Source organism: Bubalus bubalis, chromosome 13 (genome assembly GCF_019923935.1).
Source record: "Bubalus bubalis isolate 160015118507 breed Murrah chromosome 13, NDDB_SH_1, whole genome shotgun sequence".
Lineage (NCBI taxonomy): Eukaryota > Metazoa > Chordata > Mammalia > Artiodactyla > Bovidae > Bubalus > Bubalus bubalis.
In genome coordinates this window covers 43,180,473-43,202,847 of record NC_059169.1, presented here as the reverse complement: position 1 = coordinate 43,202,847, position 22,375 = coordinate 43,180,473, and the positions used below count along the sequence as shown (strand labels likewise).

The following is a 22,375-nucleotide window of genomic DNA, read 5'->3' as shown; positions in this document are numbered from 1 at the left end:
TCGAGATTTTTAATTACCTTTACTTTAAAAATGACCATATTTTTTAAACTGAATTAGTAAGTTTTTGCTAGAAATGCTTCTATGTGTTTCTATAATATAAAATAATTCTCTGTCAACTAGCACTCTTTCTTTCCTGATACATTTTCCTTGTCTTTGAAGTAAAGTCTTTCTTTTTTCTATTGTGACTGGAGAGGTAATCTAATTATTTAGAAAGTTTTGATATCATATATAAATTCAAAGATAAGTTACACCGTAACTTTTAAATACTTCTTTTAACCCTCTGTTAATTTATTCTAAGGACAGGAAAACATTTCTCAGTTCTTCAATGTTACTAACCAAAAGTAACCAATCTAATTTGCTGTCCATTTCACATTTGCTTTGAGAAAATCATGCTTGAAAAGCATATCCAATTTTTTGTCAAACATATACACTACCTTCAAAACCACTGCATAAATCTACTTATAGTTAAATTATTGTTATTCTCAAATTATAGTCAATAATTTCTATTTCCTGCAAGAAACATGCAATATACTCTAGGTACTGTGTTCATCTTAGACAACAACACATTTTAGATGCTTTAGTTAAACAGCCTTTTTTTTTTTTTTAATCATTACTCTCTGAAACTTTTTTTTAAGGCAACTGGCTATTCAGTGTGTTGCCATGCTGCAGAGTTTTAGACCCTTGAATATATTTTTAAGCAAAAAAATATAAGACAAATTAAACACATAGACAATTTTCCAGTTTAGTAAGACATCTTTGACAACTTTCACTCAAGTCACATATGTTTAAATGTGTAAAAGAATCCCAGCTTGATATCCTGGATCAACTCCAAACTAACATGAATCAGAAAGAAATAGGGCCACACCTTTAACAAAATTTAGTCGTTGAACATTTGGATATCCTATTTAGAAAAACCTACATGCAAATTTTTCCTAATGAGTGACTTAGAATCCTCTTATCTTATAAAATAAGTCCAAATAAGAATACACAAGAAATTTAAAATGCACTCGGCTTGAGGTTTCTGATTTTGGATCAGGTTGTGATTAGCATTATTCTCTATTTATGGTTATATGTACTTAATAATTAAAATAAATATGTACATTCAAGTTAGACAGGTATCTGTAACAGGCACACTCAAAAAATTCTCAGAAACCTTCTCAAAGTAAATAGGTGCATCAAAATAAAAAGATCCACCATTTAATCCAATAATAACTAATTACTAGACTTAAAATAATAACTAATTACTAGACCAACTATAAATATACTATCCTGGTATTCTGGTTTTCCAGGGAAATAATTTGGTAACCTAACTTCACTATTCTAATTGAGTCATTTCTATTCTGTGACATATTCTAAAAAGGAAATGTCAGCAATTAAGTTATTTAAAGGACAGCTAATGTAGCAAAAAATTATTTTTGATTGGAAATACTTCTGACCAATTGAGGAGAAGACAAGTAAAGGAATTTGAAGACAATGTGGACTCACAGAGGCTCTAGTATGCAGAGATATATGAGATTTATGCAGATCAAGACCTTTGATATTCCACTTACCTAAGCCCCATTTGGTGGGTTTTTAAAAAATTCAGGTTTTCTTCATTAAGAAGTAAATTATTGAATATAACGAATATAATGGAAAAGAGACTACTTAATGTAGTCGCTAAGTCTGAAAATATAAATACAAATGTATTTTTAATGTATTCTTAGCTAGAATTTTTAGCTGCAGCAGTCACAGACACACACACACACACACACACACACACACACGCCTGACCAATCACAGTGCAGTAACTCAGTAGTTAAAAGAATGGCACATGCTAAGGTCATTCCATTCTCATAATAATTCAAACATAAAATGATAGAACTTAATATTAAATACATATTAAAGCATCCAAACAGTTAACATCAAGTTTGTCACAATTTTTGTTTATTTTAAAGGTATATAACATCATGTGATTTCTCCCCCTGGTGAGCAATCTGAAAATGAAATCCTGGAAAGATTAAATTCAGGCAAAGTTGAACTTTTTATAAGAACCAAGTAATGAAGACCTTAAAACTAAAATGTTTAGTGAAATCTAAAAGACTCACCTGTACCTATTCAGAAGGCATATTTCAGACTAAATTCCTCAGATAAAGATTCAAAGGGAGACATTTTACAACCTGTGAGAGTTTCATATCTTATTGAATTTTGTAATACATGTGTTCTATGTTGCTAACACAATGCAATTTAAATGATTATTTTATGTGATTAACAGAGGCAACTGTGTGAAACAATTTAGTAAAATAACTTGGAAAGATAAAATAGTACTAATTGACAGTCAAAGCACAAACTGTTCTTAAAATAACAACTACTTGGTTGCACATTAAGCTAATTTACAAATGCTACTTACATTCCAAAAACAAAACAGCAAATGAGAAACAATAAAGCGTATTATGTTTTCGTATGCTAGTGAATCACACATGGTAAATCACCAAAGAGAAGAGTTATTTATGCTCAAATCCAGCCAAGACTTTAATCAATACTGGGTGTCACATCTCAGGAGGCTGAGGGAGGTAGTGAGGCAAAAAGAGAGTGGCTAATATTGGTCTCAATAATTTATACTCAATTTCCGTGATATGTGGTAGATTAAGCAAAAAAAAAAAAAAAAGCAGATTTAGACTAATAAAATGAAGTTTAAAAATTCTGTCTTATATGTAAATGCAAAAATTTTATGCATGAAAACTCTGAAAATCAGCCTATTTTGCAGTTTATTTTATATAATACTTGAAGCTTCACAAAATAAAATACTATATACAAATCAAATTAAGTGTCTCCCCGTATTAACTGTGGAACTCAGAAAGTAAACAAGCATGATCTTTATAACTATGTCCACTTTGTTACAATAATGAATATAATATTATTGGAGACTAACTCCAAGAGAAAAAAAAAGTAGGTTTTTAAAGATATTATCTAAATAACGCAAAAATTTGTATTTTGCAACATAATTTGATTAAGTAAGGTAAACCCAAGGTTAGAATACTCTTAGATTTTATGTATTAGCCATTAAACTGGAATTGACTAATATTTTAAAAGCGTTCAGAAATAAGTGATAAGACCAAGCAAACTTTCACATTTTAGGTCTTATTCTTTAATTATGCCATATTTTTTTTGAAATGTTATAAAATGAAACATTAGGCTTTATAGGAGCCATTAATCGACTGTAATACAAAAAACTTCAAAAGCATAGTCTCTTTTCATTTGAAGTAATTTTTTTAATTTCTCTGTGCCAAGTATCATAATTATCTGTGAGAAGTGAGTCTGTATTGTGTTGAAACTTTCTACACAGAGGCATAAAGGCATAACTCCGTGCCATGCAATGAAGGAAATGTTAAATAAATATTGCCATTTTCTGTTAAAAAAAACTTCTGACAAAAAGAAGCAAGCCAAAAATTAGAAAATAGTTTATACTTCTTATACTAAACTTGCATTCATATATTACTACTGAACAAAAAAAGACATGTAAATTCTCTCAATTTGCTCTCCATAGATGGCATTGACTTTTAAGACAAAAGAATACTGTCTATAAATAAATGTGTGATCAAACTAACTGGAATCTTTTCAAGTTAAAAACTCCACAAATCTAGGTCTATGTAGGACCCAAATCACAAGCTGGTTTGGAAGATCCTGAGACAAAATCATCTTCTGGTAATATTCAAAGAAAAATTCATTTTCGATAACAAAATAGAATCAAGTCACTTTTCATTACCTGAATTCACAGAAAATCGAATCCTAACACAAACCTCCAAACAAGCAACTGACTCAGATAAACAGAGTCTTGACCATCTCCATAAGTACTTTTCTTTTGTTGTTGTTGTTTAATGGTTACCAGTTAAATAAGTGACCTCTGTTGCAACAGCCATGTTCATGCAACTAATGTTTAGTTTAAAAATAATAACTGGAGGAAGCTGATCAAGGTCAGATTTTGTCCTTTGACAACTTTTAAATATATTTCCTTATATTTTCTTTCATGTTTTGAAACCCCTATTTTATTTAGCTTTACTATCAAGGAGGTGACAGTCTCTGTTTCATCTCCTTGTGGTAATGACAGATGGCTTCAACATTTATTCTAGTGTTCATAGATAGCACACTAATGCAATAGCCCCAAGCAAATTAAACGCACTCCGAGTTTTTTTTTTTACTAACTTACTGAGCCACTTTGAGTAAGTTTATGAACCTTTCTTTAACATCACTTTGATTGCTCAGATTTCCTGGTATCTAGATGCTGTTAAAAGACATAGTAAGATATATATTCTATAAAAAGTTGAGAGTGCTAAGATTTGATGTTTCTTGCACACTATGTGTGTATTATTTCATATAGTTTGCCTTCTTGCACCGTTCTTCTTCTGCATAAATTATTCCTTTAGATAGTCTCTTAAGTAGCCAGAGGAGAAAGAAACAAGAATGAAAAAAATCAATATATATAGATGAATGAAAAAGGATCTTAATAGTAAGGGAACAAACTGGACTTGAATGAACAGGATAATTTTAGTTTGGGAAATTCAAGATGAAAAATATTTTAGCTATCGCTTCCAATGTAAAGAAATAAGGCAATAACACTTGTAACTATCACTAAAAAGTAAGGCATCACAATGCAAACAGTGTATTTTGGTGAGAGTTCAGTGATAAGTTTTCTATCTTCTTAGTCAATGGCAGAATTAGGGAAACCTAGGAATATATCTGCAACTACACACCCCTTTTCAGTATTTACATGTTATTTAGGCTTGAGAAAGTCCTATAGTTGATAAAAAGATCAAAATGTAACAGTAAATCAACAAACTTACCACATTTAACCTCAAATGGAGTTCTGGAATAACACATTTCATTGTAAAGTATTAAAACTTTAGAGTACTGATAAGATATTTTTGAAGGGGTAAACAGTTTTACTGAATTTAACTTTTCTTGGTTCTGAAAGTTTTAACTTCAGAGCCTTTGTTAACCTCAGGGAAAAAAATAAATATTTAAAAATTCTTTCCTGGTAACTTTAAGAATATTCTCCAACCATATGGTGAGGACTTCAATTCCAAAACCTAAGCAGAAATTTTAGAAAAAACAAAAGCATCAAGGAAATAATTGTAAGAAGTGTAACACTACCTGTTTTAAATTGAGCATAACTTCGTTATCTTTGAAGCAGTTTTCTCCAGCAATTTTTTGTGTGTTATCTGAAATAGCCATTAATTATCTAGTACAGTGTGTGCTGTGAGAAACACACAAAGAAGATTCAAGAGCAGAATGGTTTGGTTACTAAAAGGAAAAAGAGCGCTTCACCAATTTACTGGATAGGTATTTTATCACAATCTTATTTTATCACAGTCTTATCTGAACTGGCTTCAGATTTCAACCAGCATTCTTCATAACAACTCCGTAACAATTTTCTGCCCTGATTTAAACAGCTTTAACAGCAGATTTTTGGCAAATATTTTATACTCTGTACACCCAATTATCTCTGTAAATGATGTTTAGTGATCAAGATTCACCCTCAATCTTTACTGCCACCTGTCCATATTCTTGGGCACGCGCGCATACACACGCGCGTGTTCAGCATTCACCGAAAAAGAGTAGAAACGAAGGTTCAAAATCTAGATAAACACCCATGCCCCCCATACAAAGAATGAAGTAAACACGGAAAAGAGTTTCTGGCTGGGTCAGGGTAGGACATTTACTGGATTGGAGTTGGAGCCTTTCTCCTCTTATAGTGTTCCCAGGGCACTAACTAGCCAGAAGTCTTCCTCCAAGGAAGAAATAGCTAGGGGCTTTTCTACCCCGGTTTCTTTCTGGTCTAGTCCTGCGCCTCTCTCCTTCCCGCCTCAGTTTCCTTAGTTATACTAGGGGCACACATAAAAAGAAGTAAAACTCCGTTCCTCCTCCCATTCTTTAAACTTATTTGGAGGGTACCGAAGTTTCCGCACAAATTTTGCGCGCAGTTCCCACGCGCTCACTTCCAGACTCCAACTTTCCCTGCTTTTTACTCGGCTTCTCTGAACTTCTCCCTCCGCAGCCAACGGTAGGGACAAGTCGGTACAGTGAGAGTGGGTGGAAAGGATCACTTCTACCCCGAAACTGACAAGTTACCCCACTCCCGCCCCCTCTCGGTAGATCCTCCCCCATGAGCGTTCATTAGCATAAAACTGGTCCGGCCGGGCTCAGGGTCCCGTGGCCTCCAGGGTTCGCGCGCTTTGCGGGACTGGGGGAGCCACGGCACCGGTATTTAGGTCCACAGAGCATCCCAGAGCAAAACCTGCACCTGCTCATTGCGTGAGCTACTAACCTTAAAAAAAAAGAAAGGAAGGAAAGAACAGTTTGGAGAGAAAGCGAGACAGCAAACTGCTGTCTTCCCTCCCCATGTCTCCAGTTCAGCCTCCAAGAGTCCCAAGCACCCGGTCACCTCCCCCAACGGCAGGAACATTGCCGGTACCCTCGCGCCTGCCCCGGGCAAACGTACCCCTTTATCTTCTTTGCACACACACGCTCGCGCGCGCGCGCGCGCGGACACACGCACAGATGCGTGCACACACAGACCCCTCCCTTCCCCTCCGCAGGCTTGCCCTCGGGTCTTCAGGGCTGAACTCAATGTGAGTCCCCCGGGATTACTCTGGCCTCTCGGCCTCTAGGACCGTCCCCCTCCCGACCTCCAAGTGACCCACGTCCTAGGCTACCTCGCGGGGCGCTCACCCCTAGCGCGTCTTCCCTCTCCACGAACCCCGCGGGGCAGGGTTACGACCTCCCTCCGCCCCCAGGATCTAGCCCCGCGTCTCCGAGCAGCCGGATCGGTGCCCGGCGCCTCGCGGTGGAACCCGGGTCCGAGGGAGCGCGCAAACACTGGCAGCAGCGCTGAAAGCGTTCCCCAGACGTCCGCGCAGCCCGGGAAGGGCGCTGTGGCCCCTGGAATGGCACCATCCGCCTCCTACCCGCCCAGTCCGCCCCGAGACTTGGGGTTCCCGCCAGCCACATCTGTCGAGCCCCAGCGTCCGGGCGAGCAAGGGGCGGACCCGGCCGGAAGAGCGCGATCTGGGCAGGGTGAGGTGCCAACTTCTCAGAAAGGTCGGGAGCGGCCGGCGAGCTCCGAGGAAAGGGAGCAGAGGGCCGCGCTCGACCGGGGCGCGCGGAGAGAACGGAGCCAGGCAGAGAGCGAGGGAAGGGCGAGGGGACCGGTTGGGCAGGGACCACAGGCGGCGGAGACTTCCCTCCCCACCCCCACCGTCCCCCTGGCTCTTTACCTGGCGTTGGTGCAGTCATTGTAGAGGGTCTCGAAGTCCTTTCTGGAGATGAGTTTGCAGCGGTTCACTCCGGGCTGGATGGCGCCCAGTCCCCTCAGGATGCGAACCTGCTCCACATTGCACACCACCGGCGTGATCTCCAGCCGCTTCAGCTTGGTGTAGACCGTGTGCAAGCCCCCCACCAAGTGCTTCAGGAACAGGTCGAAAGCCTGGGGCAGGCAGATCAGCTCGCAGCCCTCCACCGTGAAGGAAGCCACTTTGGCCCCCCTCAGATCCACCATTTTGCACTCATTATTCTGGGGGGTGTTTTCCACTGGGGACGGGGTCGAGTACACGGGTTTGCCGGGGAGGGGGCCGCAGCTGCTGCTACTGCTACTGCTGCTGCTGCTGCTGCTGCTGCTACTGCTACTGCTACTGCCGCCGCCGCCGGTGCTCGCGTTGATGGGGGTGCTGGAGGCGCCAACGCCGCCGCCGGCGCTGATGCTGCCGCCGCCGCCGCCGCCGCCGCCGCCGCCCGCGGTCGCCAGGCTGGGGTTGCAGCCGCCGCCGCCGCCGCCTCCGTTGCCCGCGCTGCCGCCGCCGCCGCCGCCTCCGCTGCCCACGCCGCCGCCGCCGCCGCCGGTGGAGGTGACTGTGCCCGCCGCCGCCGCCGCCGCCGCCGAAGCGATGGGCTCCGGCCGGAACAGAGTTGGCCCCGAGGACGCCGGGGGCCCGATAGACGGAGCTGGAGACGAGGTCGCAGAGGAGGTGGAGGTGGTGGTGCCGGAGGAGGAAGCAGACGTGGAGATCGGGGGTTGAGGGGGGACCAGCTGGGTCGGAGGGATCAAAGCCGCCGGCACTGCCATGGTCACATATAAGGGGGAAACAGAAGGAGGAGAAGCGAGGGGAAAAGTTGCCACACACACACCCCCGGGGAGGGCGAGGGAGGGAGAAAAGGGGGGAGGGAGAAGGAGCTAGGGGGCCACAACCACCACAACTCTGGGAGAGAAGAGAAGAGAAAGGGACAGAAGAGGGGAAAGGAGGTGAGGGTGAGAGAGCGAGCGAGCGCAAAAGGGGCGAGCGCGAGAGGCGCTCTGGAGAGAAACGCACAAAAGTGTCCCGCAAGTCGAAATGTGAGTCCTCTCCGGGGGCTGGGATCGGGGGTTGGTGGGGAGGGGGGGGGGGTCGGGCGGGGGCGGGAAGGGTCGGCTGTGGTTGTGTGGGTCCCGCTCTCTAGCACAAAGTTAAGGATGAAGGTGAAAAGGAGGAGGTTTGAAGGACTTGGGTTCTCCCTGGCAAGTACATTGATCAAAGATTGAGAGGGGAATGACAGAGAGAAAATGAGCTGAAAAGTGCAGGCTGCCGGCTGGACGAGTTGTTGTTGTCACACGGTGCAGAGGGGAGGAGCTCCGGAAACTTGAAATACCCTTTGAAGCCGCAAAAACCTCACTCACTAGTATTAACCCAAATTATCCAACCAGGAACTCGGAGCAGAGACTCCGAGAGCGCGAGACCCAGAGAAAGCGAGAGAGCGGGGGGGAAAGGGCGGGGAGGGGGGAGAATAAGGAAAGAAACTATGGGAGGGACCGCGAGGAAAAGCCGAGACCCAGAAGTGGCGATCAGAAAGAGAGACCATCTACTTTTCTACTACCGTTAGATTGCATGTCTTAATATTACATTTCGTCTGAGAAGACTCGTAATTTTTTCCAAAACCGTCTAAGCAATCGCCTGCCAACTTAAAGAGGAGCCAGAGCGCTCCGAGCTCTCCTTCAAGGGATTTAGGATGTATCTTGGCTTGTTTGGGGTTTTTTTTTTTTTTTTTTTTTTTGGCAAGAGACATAAATGAAAACACATCCCTTGACTTCATGATTATTAAGAAATTATTTTGAGGAAAATCCACATGAAGCAAAGCGTATGTTTTCTGTATCTGATTATTTTATCTGTCGACTCAACTATTTATTTGTTTAAAGGTAGTGAAAATTCCAGGAGAGTTTTCAATTTGGGGGGGAAAAGTCAGTCTGAAATAGCTTAAGAATCATGGAATGCTCTGTATTCAATTCTTTATTTCCTAATAGATTTTGGAAAGAAAGAAATGCTTGCTACAGAAATGTGGATGGTTCAGGATAACTTCACTTTCGCCCCAAAGGTCAGAAATGCCAATCATATGAAGAGAATTCAAGGAGATCAGGCCTCCCTGAAGATTTAGAAAGTGGGGGAGAGGATGAAGAAAGCCCTACTTTTTCTTACCTAAAACTCTATAAGTAATTAACCCGTCTTGCATAGACGCCAACCATCTTCTCGTCCTTTAAGACCTAAGGCTAGTTGCTAATGTGTTATTTGAATAAATATATATATATATGTGTGTGTGTACATATATATGCATATGTACACACATATATATATTTATTCACATATATTTGAAGACTATCATTGTATTTTGGGAAAGTCCTTCTCAATTTGCAGAAATATGTTTTGTAAATAATGAACAAAAACAAAGCTCACTTGTTGACTTGAAAAGGCAGAAAGGGTAGCTACGCTTAAAAACATTGGGCTGAGTTAGGGTCACTCTCTTCCTCTTTGCCTTCCTCTTTGCTTTTCTTCTCTTTTCTAACTTGTTGCATGGAAGTGCTATTTATTCAAAAATTTTGACCAATCTCTGATTTGAGCACAAGTCAAGTCTGTTCTCTGTTTATATCACTAGGAATCTTAAATAATTAGGCTTTAAACCTGTCTGCACATGTTCATTAACTTCACAAGATAGAAACAATGCTTTAGCATTTGACAGATTTCAAAAATAAACTATTAGCATCAGATTCACAGTTTAGTATTGAAATTATTATCACATTTCTTTTTATCTTTTTAATTCTTTAACCTTTTTGAAGTCTACTGTCAAAAGGTGTAGGAAATATTTATAGAGAAATAGGGCACTATTGACTAATTTGTCTAAGTTTATACTAAACTTTTGGGGATAAAGCAGTTATATCAGGAGGCTTTTCTGGGTCATAAGAATTCAAAAAATTGATTGTTGCTAAAAAGTAGATTAACTTCTATAAGATAGCTAAAGTGTATACAGTTGTTTTGCCTAGTTAGCCAATGTAGCTTGATATATTAAGAAATAATTTATATCAATTTTCACTCTTCTTATCTGACTTCAGTTAAAAGTAGGGATTGGACATACATTACATAAATCGGAACACTTCTTTAAGTGTTTAAGCCTGTTTTGGGCAACAATACCTTTTTTTTTTTAATTCCAAATGACTATGTTAATCAGTAGAGGTGAGAAAGAAGATATTAAGTCCTGAGAAACTAATTTTATTTTGGAATTGCATGCACAACTTAAGTAAACTTGCTATAGTTTTTAAAATGCTAAACTACTTTCTTCATTTTAAATTCTAGTCCTGCAAATGGAAAAAAATTGAAATTAAATGCCCCAAATCTGCTCTAAGTATTCTCATTTCTCACATTTCCTTAAACTGTCACTCACTCAATACCTGCCACTCTCAGAAGCCATGGACAGGGAGTAATGATAGCTGACCATGCCATAATCCCACCCAACATCAAAGCAAAGTCCAAATTTTCTGCAGGAAAACCTGTGTCTCCCAGCACGTGCTCCATTCAGAGGCAAGGCTTGGGGATCTGGCCCCGACCTGAGTGGGAGCTTCCTCCCCCTTACCCCCATCTCAGGTCTCTGAAGTGGTTTTGTTTTTGTTTTTGTTTTTTAGGAACTACCACTTACCCCTTTGATCAAACAGTAGTATTAGAAAACGCACATAATGCAAATTAAAATATTCAGGAAAGAAAACCCTAGAAAAAATTCAAATTTTTTCCTTTCTTGGTTTTGTTTTTTTTTTTTTTGAGAAATATTACCAATGATTAAGGCAAATGTTATTTCCTAACAGCAGATAAATCAACTGCACAGATTTCAAATTCCCACTCTTTGTATCACATCTTTAGGTTTTCAAGCTTTTGTCTTGTTTGTTTATTGTTTTCCATCTCTGGTTGGTTCAAGTCCTCTCCTTCCATCTCCTCCTCTCCAACCTTCACTCGATTTGCATAAGCAAAACTCAAAGTACTGTAACTGATATTAGAAAATTCTCCCTGTGTGTTGTGAAGACGTATTGTGCTGAAATCAATAAGACTGTTTAAAATTCAAAGACCTGCAAATCGTTCTGTTTGTCCTTTGATAGGGCCTGTGCTGATTAAAATGCTACCAAGAAAGCTTAATTGCTGCACTAATTAAGAAGTCTTTAATTTCTTTCCTAGGATATCGTTTGAAGCCGAGCTTGTACCAGTTCAGGGAAGGTATTTTCTTTCCTCCCTCTGCCCCCTCCTGGCCCCTCCCTTCCCCTTCCCCCTCCTTCCGTGGCCCCGACGATATCCCTGTGAATGGAAACTAATAGAGAGAGTGGTCTCAGGGCTCACCATCTATTACTTAACAAAAATCGGCACAGAAGAGAGAGTTCCCTGCAGTAGGAAATGCAGTTTTGAGAAGAGCTGTAAGGTTGCAGGAGACTGTGAGGAAATACAGAGTAGCTGTTGCAGCAAAAGTCCCGGTGAATACCTGGGTGACAACAGGCACTTTAGCCTGAAGATGAGGGCATCCTATTTGGTTAAAAGGGACAGTGACAAGGAAATGCTTCTGTTGAAACAGGGAAACATAAAAATGTACTTTCAAACCTGTGGTTTAAAAACGAAGAATAAATCTGTAGAAAGGTGGACTTAGAATTGGGATTTGGTGAGTATCATTTTATTTTCTAAGTTTAAAAACAGGAATTCTATGGGGATTCATTTTTGACCCTTTTTATAACCCAGGGAGGCAGAGCACTGTATTATATCCATTCCATCTTTATCTATTGACCTATTTTATTCACTGATTTCTCAAGTGGGGAAACTGACTAAATGATTTCACAAAGCTTTCTCTGTAATCAATAGTCATTTTTAAGGTTTATTCATGCTGCATTATAATTCTGGTAAATGACTGCAAAGTAGAAGATTGTAAGATAGATACAAATATTGACAAAGCCAGGATAAGTCATGTCTTTAAATCTTTAGGGCTTCAATATAGCAATTGATATAGTTAAGACTGAAAATGGGGATTTCATAGAATATAAAAATACTAAAATGATCGAGTAACTCTTAAAGGCAATACATATCTGAATGTTTCTTGAACATCTCAAAATTTCCTGAAAGCTTTAAGTATCCTCTCTTTACGCATCACTAAATGAAACAGAAACAATTTAGGAATATGCAGAAAGGGGAACAAGAAAAGGCTCCCTGCAATTTTATTCTTTTATTTTTTTCCCCAAGTTCAATTAGAAGCATGCACAGAAAAATACAGATGTATATTTCAGATAGATACTGAATTCCTTTCAGTGACAGGACAAGGAGATAACATGCTTAATAGATTCAAAGGGAGACTTACCATTCCAAGCACGACGTCACTCTAATTATGTTTACTCTAATTGAAAGCAAGGTTTTTTGGAATCTGAAATTACTTTCAGAATTTTTTTTTAAATAATGCAAGTGGATCAAATGTTGATCACAAGCATTTCAATCTTTCAAAATGTATTGGAAAATTAAATGAAAAGTGGAGTTTGGTACAAACAATGCCCCAGGGCAAAAAACAACTAACACTAGATTTTCCAGTCCAGCCATAACACAAATCAATTTGAGCACACTTCTATGGCCAGACTGCCAGATTGTTATGACTGCTAATTCACTCAATCAAAGAGTGCATTAGCACACCCGGCACAAATAGCTTTAACAATAGGGTGCACTTCTGAACAATTCTAAGATATAGCACAACGGAGAAGTAAAGAGTAAGATCATTTTTACATCTGCATATGTACTAATGGACCTCTTCCTCAATAGGAAAAAAAAAAAATACAAACTTCAGGCAGAGGTTTATAAAACAGCTCTCCAAGTTTGGCAAATCTAGAAAGATAACAGGGTACCAGTAGTTGACTGACTTTGTTAAATGTTTCTCAGGAGAGAGTCCAAAATTGATGTTTGCCCTTCAGTAGTAAATCATTGAAGATGGAGAAATTATGCCAAGTAACTCTCTCAAGCCTTTTTAACTCAGTCACAGGGCCTCACCATCAGCTCATCAGATAAACTCCGACTACCTTAAGCAAAGACTTCTCTACTTTTATGCTTCCTGTCTCTGCTCTCCCCACTTGGGGTTCCAACTTCTGATTTAGAGTCTCACTTCTACAATCTCCCTCTTTTCCAGTTCCTACCTTTCCTCAAACAAGGAATAAGGCTTTTATCTCAAGGATAGTTCTCTAATCAGATGCAGAGAGCTTGGTGATAAATTACCTAAAGGACAGAAGGTGGGAAGCTGAACACGCTATAACTTGAAGCGCTCAAACTTTGTATTACAAACTTCCAGTCTTAATAAAGAAGTGGTTAAAATTATTATAAATAACTCAAACTTGTTTTTCAGCATGGAAATGCATGGGCCATATGTACGCTTACTGAATACATACAGTAATTACCCCATCATATTCACATTTACCTAGATGTCAGAACCAAATGGCACAATTTGACATCACTGTTTCCTCCCTCAATCTTCTATCCTCACCCCCTTTTCTCCTGGTTCAGAATGAAGGGGACATGTGGCTAAAAATACTTTGCTGATTGTGGAGCATATTGTAAGAAATCTCTAAACTCAAGTCGAGGGAGAAAAGAATAGTTAGAGGAGCAAAGAGGAGAACAGTTACAAAGAAGAAAATCATTGTGGACTGGTTTTCCTTATTCCACACTGCACCATTCCTATGACAAGTAGTCAGCTCTGCATAATAATTTAGTTACACTCACCCATCACTACATCCAGCACTAAGCATCTAATTCCATCTGTGGTCTATGGATTTGTATTAAGAGTTGTACAGGCAAATATTTGATAATAATAAAGTGAGATCATTTTAGAGTTGGATTGTAAAAGGAAGCCACAACAAAAATAGTATAAATTGAGATTAATTCCCTTCATTTCTTAAATCAGGCCATGATAAGGATGGCAGACTGTACTGAAGGTCAAAAAGTCAGGCAGATATTTAAATCCCTGGTTTTCTAGGAAACATTGGACCTTCAATTGCACCTTTTCATATATGCATTTTCTAATTGTCATACTCCTTTCTCTTTAAAAAGCCAAAAAGTCATTTTTCTCTAAAGAAGTTCAGTATTGGGACTCACTTGACATAGTTAGACAATAGTTGTACATAGTTGGGAATGGAGGTGGAAAGAAGTCATGTAGTGTAAATGCATGTTTAATTTAAAACATAAATTATGGTATAATTTGCAATGTTAGGAGAAATGTATTAAACTTGATTATAAAAGTTTATACTGATTCACTGTCTGCTTTTCTGAGGTTGTTTGTACTTATTATCGTGGTCTTTTTTCTTTCTCTTTGCTTTATTAAATAAAAGAAGAGGTCATTGTCCAGCAAATAGCCTATAAAAATTGTTCTATTTGAAGTCAGAAATTTCAAGGATTGTTAAAAAAGAATAAACTGTTTATTTATTTATTGCCCTTCAGAACAAAGAGGTTTTTTTTTTAAGTTGAAAGAATAACAATTGCCACCTTCCAGCTCAAGATCTTGTATGTCAAGTTTCAGCCCAGAGCAAATTTTTACAACAAGTTATAAACCCCCTGTAACAGAGGGTTTATTATAATGGAAGTGCTGACACAACCTTAACTATAGCGTTGTAAACGGCTATGCTATAATATCCATTAAGCAGAAAGAAAAATAAGCTGGCTGATCAATAATTTATACAAAGAGTACCAACTGCAGACATAATAACTGTAATGTTTGCAAAGCAATCTCTCTGCTCTCCAGGCCTAACAGTAAACGCAAACTAGCAACGCTGTTAATTTCCAACTCCTACAGATAAGAATACAAACAAATTACTTAAAATTATATTTTGCTCAACATTTAGCATGCCTCGATGGGATAAAATAAAATTTAATTATGATGCAACTTGTGCCGGATGCAAAGCTGTTTTGTTTCCCAGCACATTTTATTATGAAAGGACATTCATTTGGAACATCAATTATGGGGAAATAGTATGTTTCAGTGAGTTGACTTGGGTCAGGCAGGCTCTTCTAAGAGTTATTCAGACATGGAAACAGATTGACACTGTTTAACTTCAAAGAAAGTTACAGGGTTTTACAGAGCCACAACCTGAAATACAATCCTGCGAGCTCTGATCCGAGTCAACTGTCAGTAAAAACACACCTTGTTGTTAGAGTTCATGGGAAAAAAGACATTGGTTTAGAAAATGTGGCCATCATTAACAACCAGTGAATCCTGAAGTGCTCAATTAATGGCCAGCCTCCTTTGCGTAAAGTGAGATGAGTCATTTCTACCTAAAAATGGTAGACCGTAAGATGTGAGCATTATCTTCTTTTCTGGAAAATTCTGAAAAATAGAATTTAGTGGACATCCATGTTTGTTACAGCTTTGCCTTTTGTAGTGTTTATGTAGATGTGTCATTTTGATCATTTTGTTTCTGTTGATGGCTTTTAAAGCAAGAAAAGAGGATTTGAGAAGAGTCGAAGCAGGGAATGGAATTGAAAGATCCCAAAGTGCGCACGATGTACCTACTCAAGGCTGAACCGGACCATACATTTCTGAGGTTCACATATCCATCAGTCTTTTTGTCTGTTCATTTCCTGGGGGTGTGTGGAACCCAGTAGAACGAAGAGACTTTGCTATCAAAGTTGTAAAATGGTATATTACCCTGTGAGCAATTGCACTTGGAAAGGAACCAGTAATTTATATGAGAAGTGTTTAAGATTGCCTGCTCACTCAGTGATCCATGCCAGGTCAGTTCCAGTAATGCCAGAAAACAAAAGGAGGTGCACATCCCTGGGAAAGAGACACCTTATACGCCTTAAGAGCTCGTGAAGGGAAGCACTCAAATGCCATTTTCTCAAATGAACTGGTCATTACCATTTAAAATCCTGAGGGCTGTGAGACTGGGGTGGAGGGAAAGAATTTTTCTTTTGATTTAACAGGGCTCTGAAGTCCTAGTTTTTAAGGGGAAGGTGTTTTGTTGTGACTGTCTCAGCCCTGTGCTTTAGCAAAGGTTAAATCCTGACACAGAAGTGCATTTTCGAACAGCAGAATGGAAAAGGATGAACACAACTGCTCTGAGAATGTGCCTGGCCATCTGAAAAATATACCAATGAACTTATTTACAAAACCAAAATAAACTCAGAAGCACAGAAAACAAATTATGGTTAACACAGGAGGTGGGAAGTGATGGAGGGGGAGAGATAAATTAGGAGTCTGGGGTTAAAATATATATGCTACATACATAAAATAGTAAACCACAAGGGCTTTCTGTAGAGTACAGTGAACTACACTCAATGTCTTGTAATAACCTATAATGGAAAATAATCTGGAAAATGTATATATATGCATGTATAATCACATCACTTTGCTGTTCCCTTAAAACTAACACACATTGTAAATGAACTCTACTTCAATTATAAATAAAATAAAACATTCTTTCAGCTTAGGTGTTCAGTCGTGTCCAACTGTTTGTAACCCCATGGACTGCAGCACGCCAGGCCTCCCAGTCCATCGTCATCTCCTGGAGTTTGCTCAAACTCATGTCCATTGAGTCTGTGATGCCATCCAACCATCTCATCCTCTGTCGTCCCCTTCTCCTCCTGCCTTCAATCTTTCCCAGCATCAGGGTCTTTTCTAATGAGTCAATTATTCACATCAGGTGGCCAAAGTATTAGAGTTTCAGCTTCAGCATCAGTCCTTCCAATGACTATTCAGGACTGATTTCCTTTAGGACTGACTGGATTGATCTCACTGAAGTCCAAGGGACTCTCAAGATTCTTTTCCAACACCACAATTCAAAAGCTTCAGTTCTTCGGCACTCAGCTTCCTTTATGGTCCAACTCTCACATCCATACATGACTACTGGAAAAACCATAGCTTTGACTACATGGACGTTTGTTGGCAAAGTAATGTCTCTGCTTTTTAATATGCTGTCTAGGTTTGTCAAAACTTTTCTTCCAAGGAGCAAACATCTTTTAATTTCATGGCTACAGTCACCATCTGCAGTGATTTTGGAACCTAAGAAAATAAAGTCTGTCACTATTTCCATTGTTTCCCCATCTATTTGCCATGAAGTGTTGGGACTGGATGCCATGATCTTCATTTTTTGAATGTTGAGTTTTAATACTTCAATTATAAGTAAAATAAAATATTCTTATACTTCAATAGAGACTAAATAAATTTAGAAATTAACTGTTAAAAATTACCAGCACAGAGAGTAATACATGCTCTGCTAATAATATCTATGCCAGGTTCTGAGTTGTTATTATTAATTTTTTGTTTGACTTGGTTATCTCATATCAACCCCTATATCCACCAGTTTACTGGAGAGGACTGTGGGACACTGGAAGAGTGCTGTATAAAAACTAGTTTCTGGGAATTCTTCACAGGCCTCCTTATTCTGGTGTAACATAATCAAAGTATGGACTCTGAGTGTACTGACATTGAGGGAGAAGGTTGCATCACTGCCATCCTCAGTCTCAAGCTTTCCCCATATGTTATAAAAACATTTTAGTTTTTGAACCAAAGTTCAATTCATTCACATGCCCAGCATAACCCCACTTGAGTGTTTAAAGAAGGAAGTAGGAAAACAATCATTTCCTATATAAGTCAGAATTTATAATTCATTGATTTGCTCAAGACTCAGCACATCCAGGAATCGTTGCAGATAATAACTATCACTGTGCATTCTGGTGGGTAAGGCAATTATATTAGGCTTTTACACTTGTTGATATGTTTCTCTTCAGGTGGTCTCAAGTCATTCCCATTCTTTTCAGACAGAGAATATAATGCTTAGCCCTTGCTGGGTGCTCAATAAAAGTCAGCTGGGTAATTAATACTGCTTCTACATTATGCCACTCATTTCCTTTGTCCCCAAATTGTGTAAACTGCTCATTCCCCAAATCCTATATCATTTGATTCAGACCAGGATATCGAAGACTCACAAAATTTAGTTATGCTCATTTCTGTTCTAATATGCCATCAAGTTAGAAAAATTCTTGAGGCAAAAAGCTAGAAATGCTAATAAATTGGGTTTCAAAGAGCTGGGAAAGATAATCTTAGTCCTATAACAAAGGTTTGCATCTGAGCCCCATAAAGAACATCTTCTTTTTTTAGTCATTCAGGAGTCATTGAGGAGTCTTCATCAAGACTGAAAATATAAATGAAAATAAACTCTAAAGGGGGCTTCTCTGGTGGCTCAAATGATAAAGAATCTGCCTGCAATGCAGAAGACCTGGGTTTGATTTATAGGTCAGGAAGATACCCTGGAGAAGAGAATGGCAACCCACTCCAGTATTCTTGCCTTGAATATCCCATGGACAGAGGAACCTGGCAGGATACAGTTCATGGGGTCGCAAAAGACACGACTGACTAACATTTTCGTTTTTCTTTATACTCTGAAGTGTTGCTACAGATGATGAGAAAAAGTAAGTTCGTGTGTGAAACTCTGCTTCCCAAATGTGAGTAAGCACAGAGGGTAAGCAATTATTTGTATAGTTTTTTGTTGTTTTTTTTTTAACACTGCCATCACTTCAATATTCTTAACAAAACTCACTTATTTTTTAATATAGGTCACTGAGGATGTAAGAAGAAAAAGATATTCATGCTGATCAGAATTTCATATTATTATCTCAGTTGCATCTTTTGACTACAACATCATTGAAATTTTGTGTTAGGGGAGTCTGCAAATCCTTGGATTACAGAATTCATCACATCATTTCCTCTTCCAATGACCATGGTTTCCTCTTCCAGAAACCATCACAGCTGGTTCTGTTTCTCCTCTCAGAGCTCGGAGGCAACCTCAGAACATTCCCAGTATGGGCAGCCTCTCACCCTCAGCCCGCTGTACCCATCTGTGATCTTGCAAAAGAGGAAACTGACAATTAGCAAAATATGAGAGCTTCCCTTTATACTCACAGGAATTGAGGCTTAAGACAGGTATAAGATTCAAATCCTCATTGTTTTTTCCCCCAGCTATCCTTGAAGGAGACTACTGTGATGTAAGCAGAGGAAAAAGTTTTTTTTTCATTTCATGTATAAGGGAACTGAGACAATAATAGACTGACCTTTGGATCTAGACCAATACTTCTCTACCTATTTCTATCACCTGTATAACGCATTTCTATAAGGTCTAATAGAGCCATGAAATGTGTTCTCAGTGGGTGCTTGGATGTGCTTATGCACTACAATGCATCATGATTAGAAGGGAGACTTCTAAAAAGGAATTGGAGAAATACTGGAATTTTGAAGCTCTGAAATACTGGAGAAATACTGTTGTTTTAGGAACAAGATTTTAGCATCTTGAGAAATACTTAACCAGTACATGATATTAGAAAGTTAGTCAAACTGCAAAAGCCCTGGGGTTCCTTGGTTTTTGTGACTACCCCTGGTTTCCTTAGGTTAGACATGGCATTGTGCACGCCTACTCAGTTGCTAACTTGCGTCTGTCTGACTTTGCAACCCCATAAATTGTAGCCCTCCAGGCTCCTCTGTCCATGGACTTTCCCAGGCAAGAATACTGGAGTGAGTTGCCATCTCCTTCTCCAGGGGATCTTCGCAGCCCAGGGATCAAACCCATGTCTCCTGCACTGGCAGGTGGGTTCTTTACCACTGAGCCACCTGGAAAGCCCCAGAATATGGCAACATCCACCAATGAAAGTGGCCTGTTGAAGTGCTTTGCAGAATCAGCCATTACAGTGGCAGCTGATCTTGTAAATACATTACTTTTCTGTAGTATCTTACCAGACTTGGTTTGCTTTTCCACAGAGGACTAGACAGCCTCTTTCTCTTATCCTTTTTTTCAATCCTGATCTCAGAAAGGTCACTCTGCTTTTCCAAAAGATGATTCAAGGATCGCTCACAAGCAATTCCCAACAGAGCAATATCATGCCCTCCTGCTGCCCCATTTAAATTGTCTAAACTGCAGGGCTTTTTCATTTACTCTCCCTTTAGAGTGAAGCTGCAAAGCTGAGAAGACTTGAATGGCCTTATATCTTCAAAGAAGTGCCTTGAGCTCTGGAATGCCACAGAGTGGGAGAAACCACCGAACACCAGGAAATGTCAACAATGTGACAGGAACGCCTGGGCAGGTGATTAGAGCCTTACTTTAGGTATTTTCTAGAACAAGACTACCAACACAGTTGAATAAGAAATGGGTCTTTTTTCCGACAGAAACGAACTGATTTGGGAACACATTGTTAACAGTGCGTGCATAAATTTAAGGACACACTTTGCAGGTAATTCCTTATTATACTTTGATATTAAGTGATTTGATTGATATATTAATAACTATTACTAAAGAAGAATTAAAATTTACAAAAATATGAATTTCGGTCCTAATGTCAATAGAAAGCTCTGGACTTTGACCACATAAATCATTAAAAAAGACATAAGATCAAACTAATTTTAATAGCCAAAGCTCATTTACATTTATTGGTGGTCTATTTCAAGCTTATCTTAAAGGAGAACTAAAGTGTTCCGAAACACTATATGCCAAGAGTAGCATTTAGAAGTTTAGTTACTTCTGAGCACAGAATATGAAAACACAGAATTAATAATTATAATTGATAAACTTCATTGTAAATATAGTAGGTATTTGACGATGCATTCAGTAACTAAACAAAGCATTTTATATGCAAATATAAAGAAACTCCTGTCTTCAATGTTGATTTTAATCTTAATATTTAGAAATAATCATCATCAGTTTCTTGATAACTTTTCTTAATCAGAATGTCCTCGTAAATCTACTTGCTGAATATCCAAAGAAGCCTCCAATCAGGAACAGTCAAAAGCAAATACACAAAGCGATGTTTATACATACTGGATTTATGTGTGCTAATTTGGTTAGCCATCATAAACCATAAGACATTCAAAATCAACAACAAAAAATGCTGTATTTAAAGTCCTCTAACTATGAACTGTACTTACACTGTTCAGTTTTAAAGATCATATTTTCTATGAAAAGATACTTATATTTTTATAGTGTGATAATCTCATATTACAATATGATCAATAAAATGTCTTTTCATAGTTATTTAGACACACAAAAACAGTTTCAAGGAATTTCTTTACAACACCCATGCACACATGCCTATTTTCAGAATTTTCAAAATAGCAATTACTTCCTTAGATTTATAGCCTATAACCCATAGCAGTTTTGGTATCCAAAGCTGAAATACTTTTTGTTTCTATGTAAGTGATTTTAATCTAAAAAGCACTTAATAATCATAACAACACAGCAAAAGTTTGTTTCATAAACACTTTATTATCAACCTTTGTTTTCTGATACAATGCTTTAAAAATACCTTCTGTTGTATAAAGGACATTGTTGCAAAAAGGCAGTTCAAAACTTGTCCTTCCCTTCCTTTCATTGATCTGTTGCCTCTTAGGTAATATGAACAGCTGTCTCCAGCTCACCCACAGGCAAGCTGAACATAATAATAAGGTTGTATTACTGGCCTGTATCTATGAATGATTATACAGTGGGTGCCAATTCTTTTCCATTAAAGATAAGGTAACAAAGATACCATAGAGAAGTAAGCTGGTTAACAAAAACAAGGGAGTGCTTTCTGACTTTAAGATTTAGTTATTTCTCAGTAACCACAGAGTTTCTCTTTCAGTTGGGTTTCCAATAAGGTGAAGGTGCCCTCTGTAGGAGACTCCCAGTAAATGCTTTTTCTTTATATTTGGTTGACAGTGTACAAGCTTTCGGTCCCATTTTCCAGTTTATAAACAAACACAGTATCTGTGCTAACAAGTATGAGCTCTTTATAAATCTTAGAAGGAAATTAGTATAAAGCCTGCAATAGGCTATGCAAATCTAATGCCTTTCCAAAATGAGAGAAATCGGACACTAAAAAAGTTGTACAGCACATTGGTGTTGGCTATTTACTGACATCATGGTGTGTAATAGACTGGATGCTATAAATTCAGAGGAGTTGCTGAAAGCAGGAAGACAGAAGGTCTTTCTTGGCATGGTTGAGTGAATAGTGGATCTAAACAGAAGAATCCACATGCGGAAAGACACATTCGCCACCTAATAAATACACCTCCCCAAAAGGTCTTCTTATCT

General features: G+C 38.9%; 1 protein-coding gene and 1 long non-coding RNA gene across 4 annotated transcripts in view; one reads left to right on the top strand and one right to left on the bottom strand.

Annotated features, from left to right (window-relative positions):
- The window catches only part of DACH1 (dachshund family transcription factor 1), a 479,356-nt gene extending 470,631 nt beyond the window's left edge, over positions 1-8,725 (bottom strand). Inside the window, exon 1 of one of the 3 annotated variants that reach the window (XM_025262761.3) lies at positions 7,251-8,725. In XM_025262761.3, coding sequence (XP_025118546.2) covers positions 7,251-8,095 — 845 coding nt within the window. In that variant the 5' untranslated portion in view covers positions 8,096-8,725. The remainder of the gene's footprint in view (positions 1-7,250) is intronic. The other 2 variants (XM_025262762.3, XM_025262763.3) reach the window with 2 other exon arrangements.
- LOC112578438 lies at positions 8,240-20,561 on the top strand. The gene is made up of 3 exons (XR_003102702.2): positions 8,240-8,362; positions 20,257-20,393; positions 20,476-20,561. It is a non-coding gene; the product is annotated as an uncharacterized LOC112578438 (long non-coding RNA).
- The last annotated feature ends 1,814 nt before the right edge of the window (positions 20,562-22,375 follow it).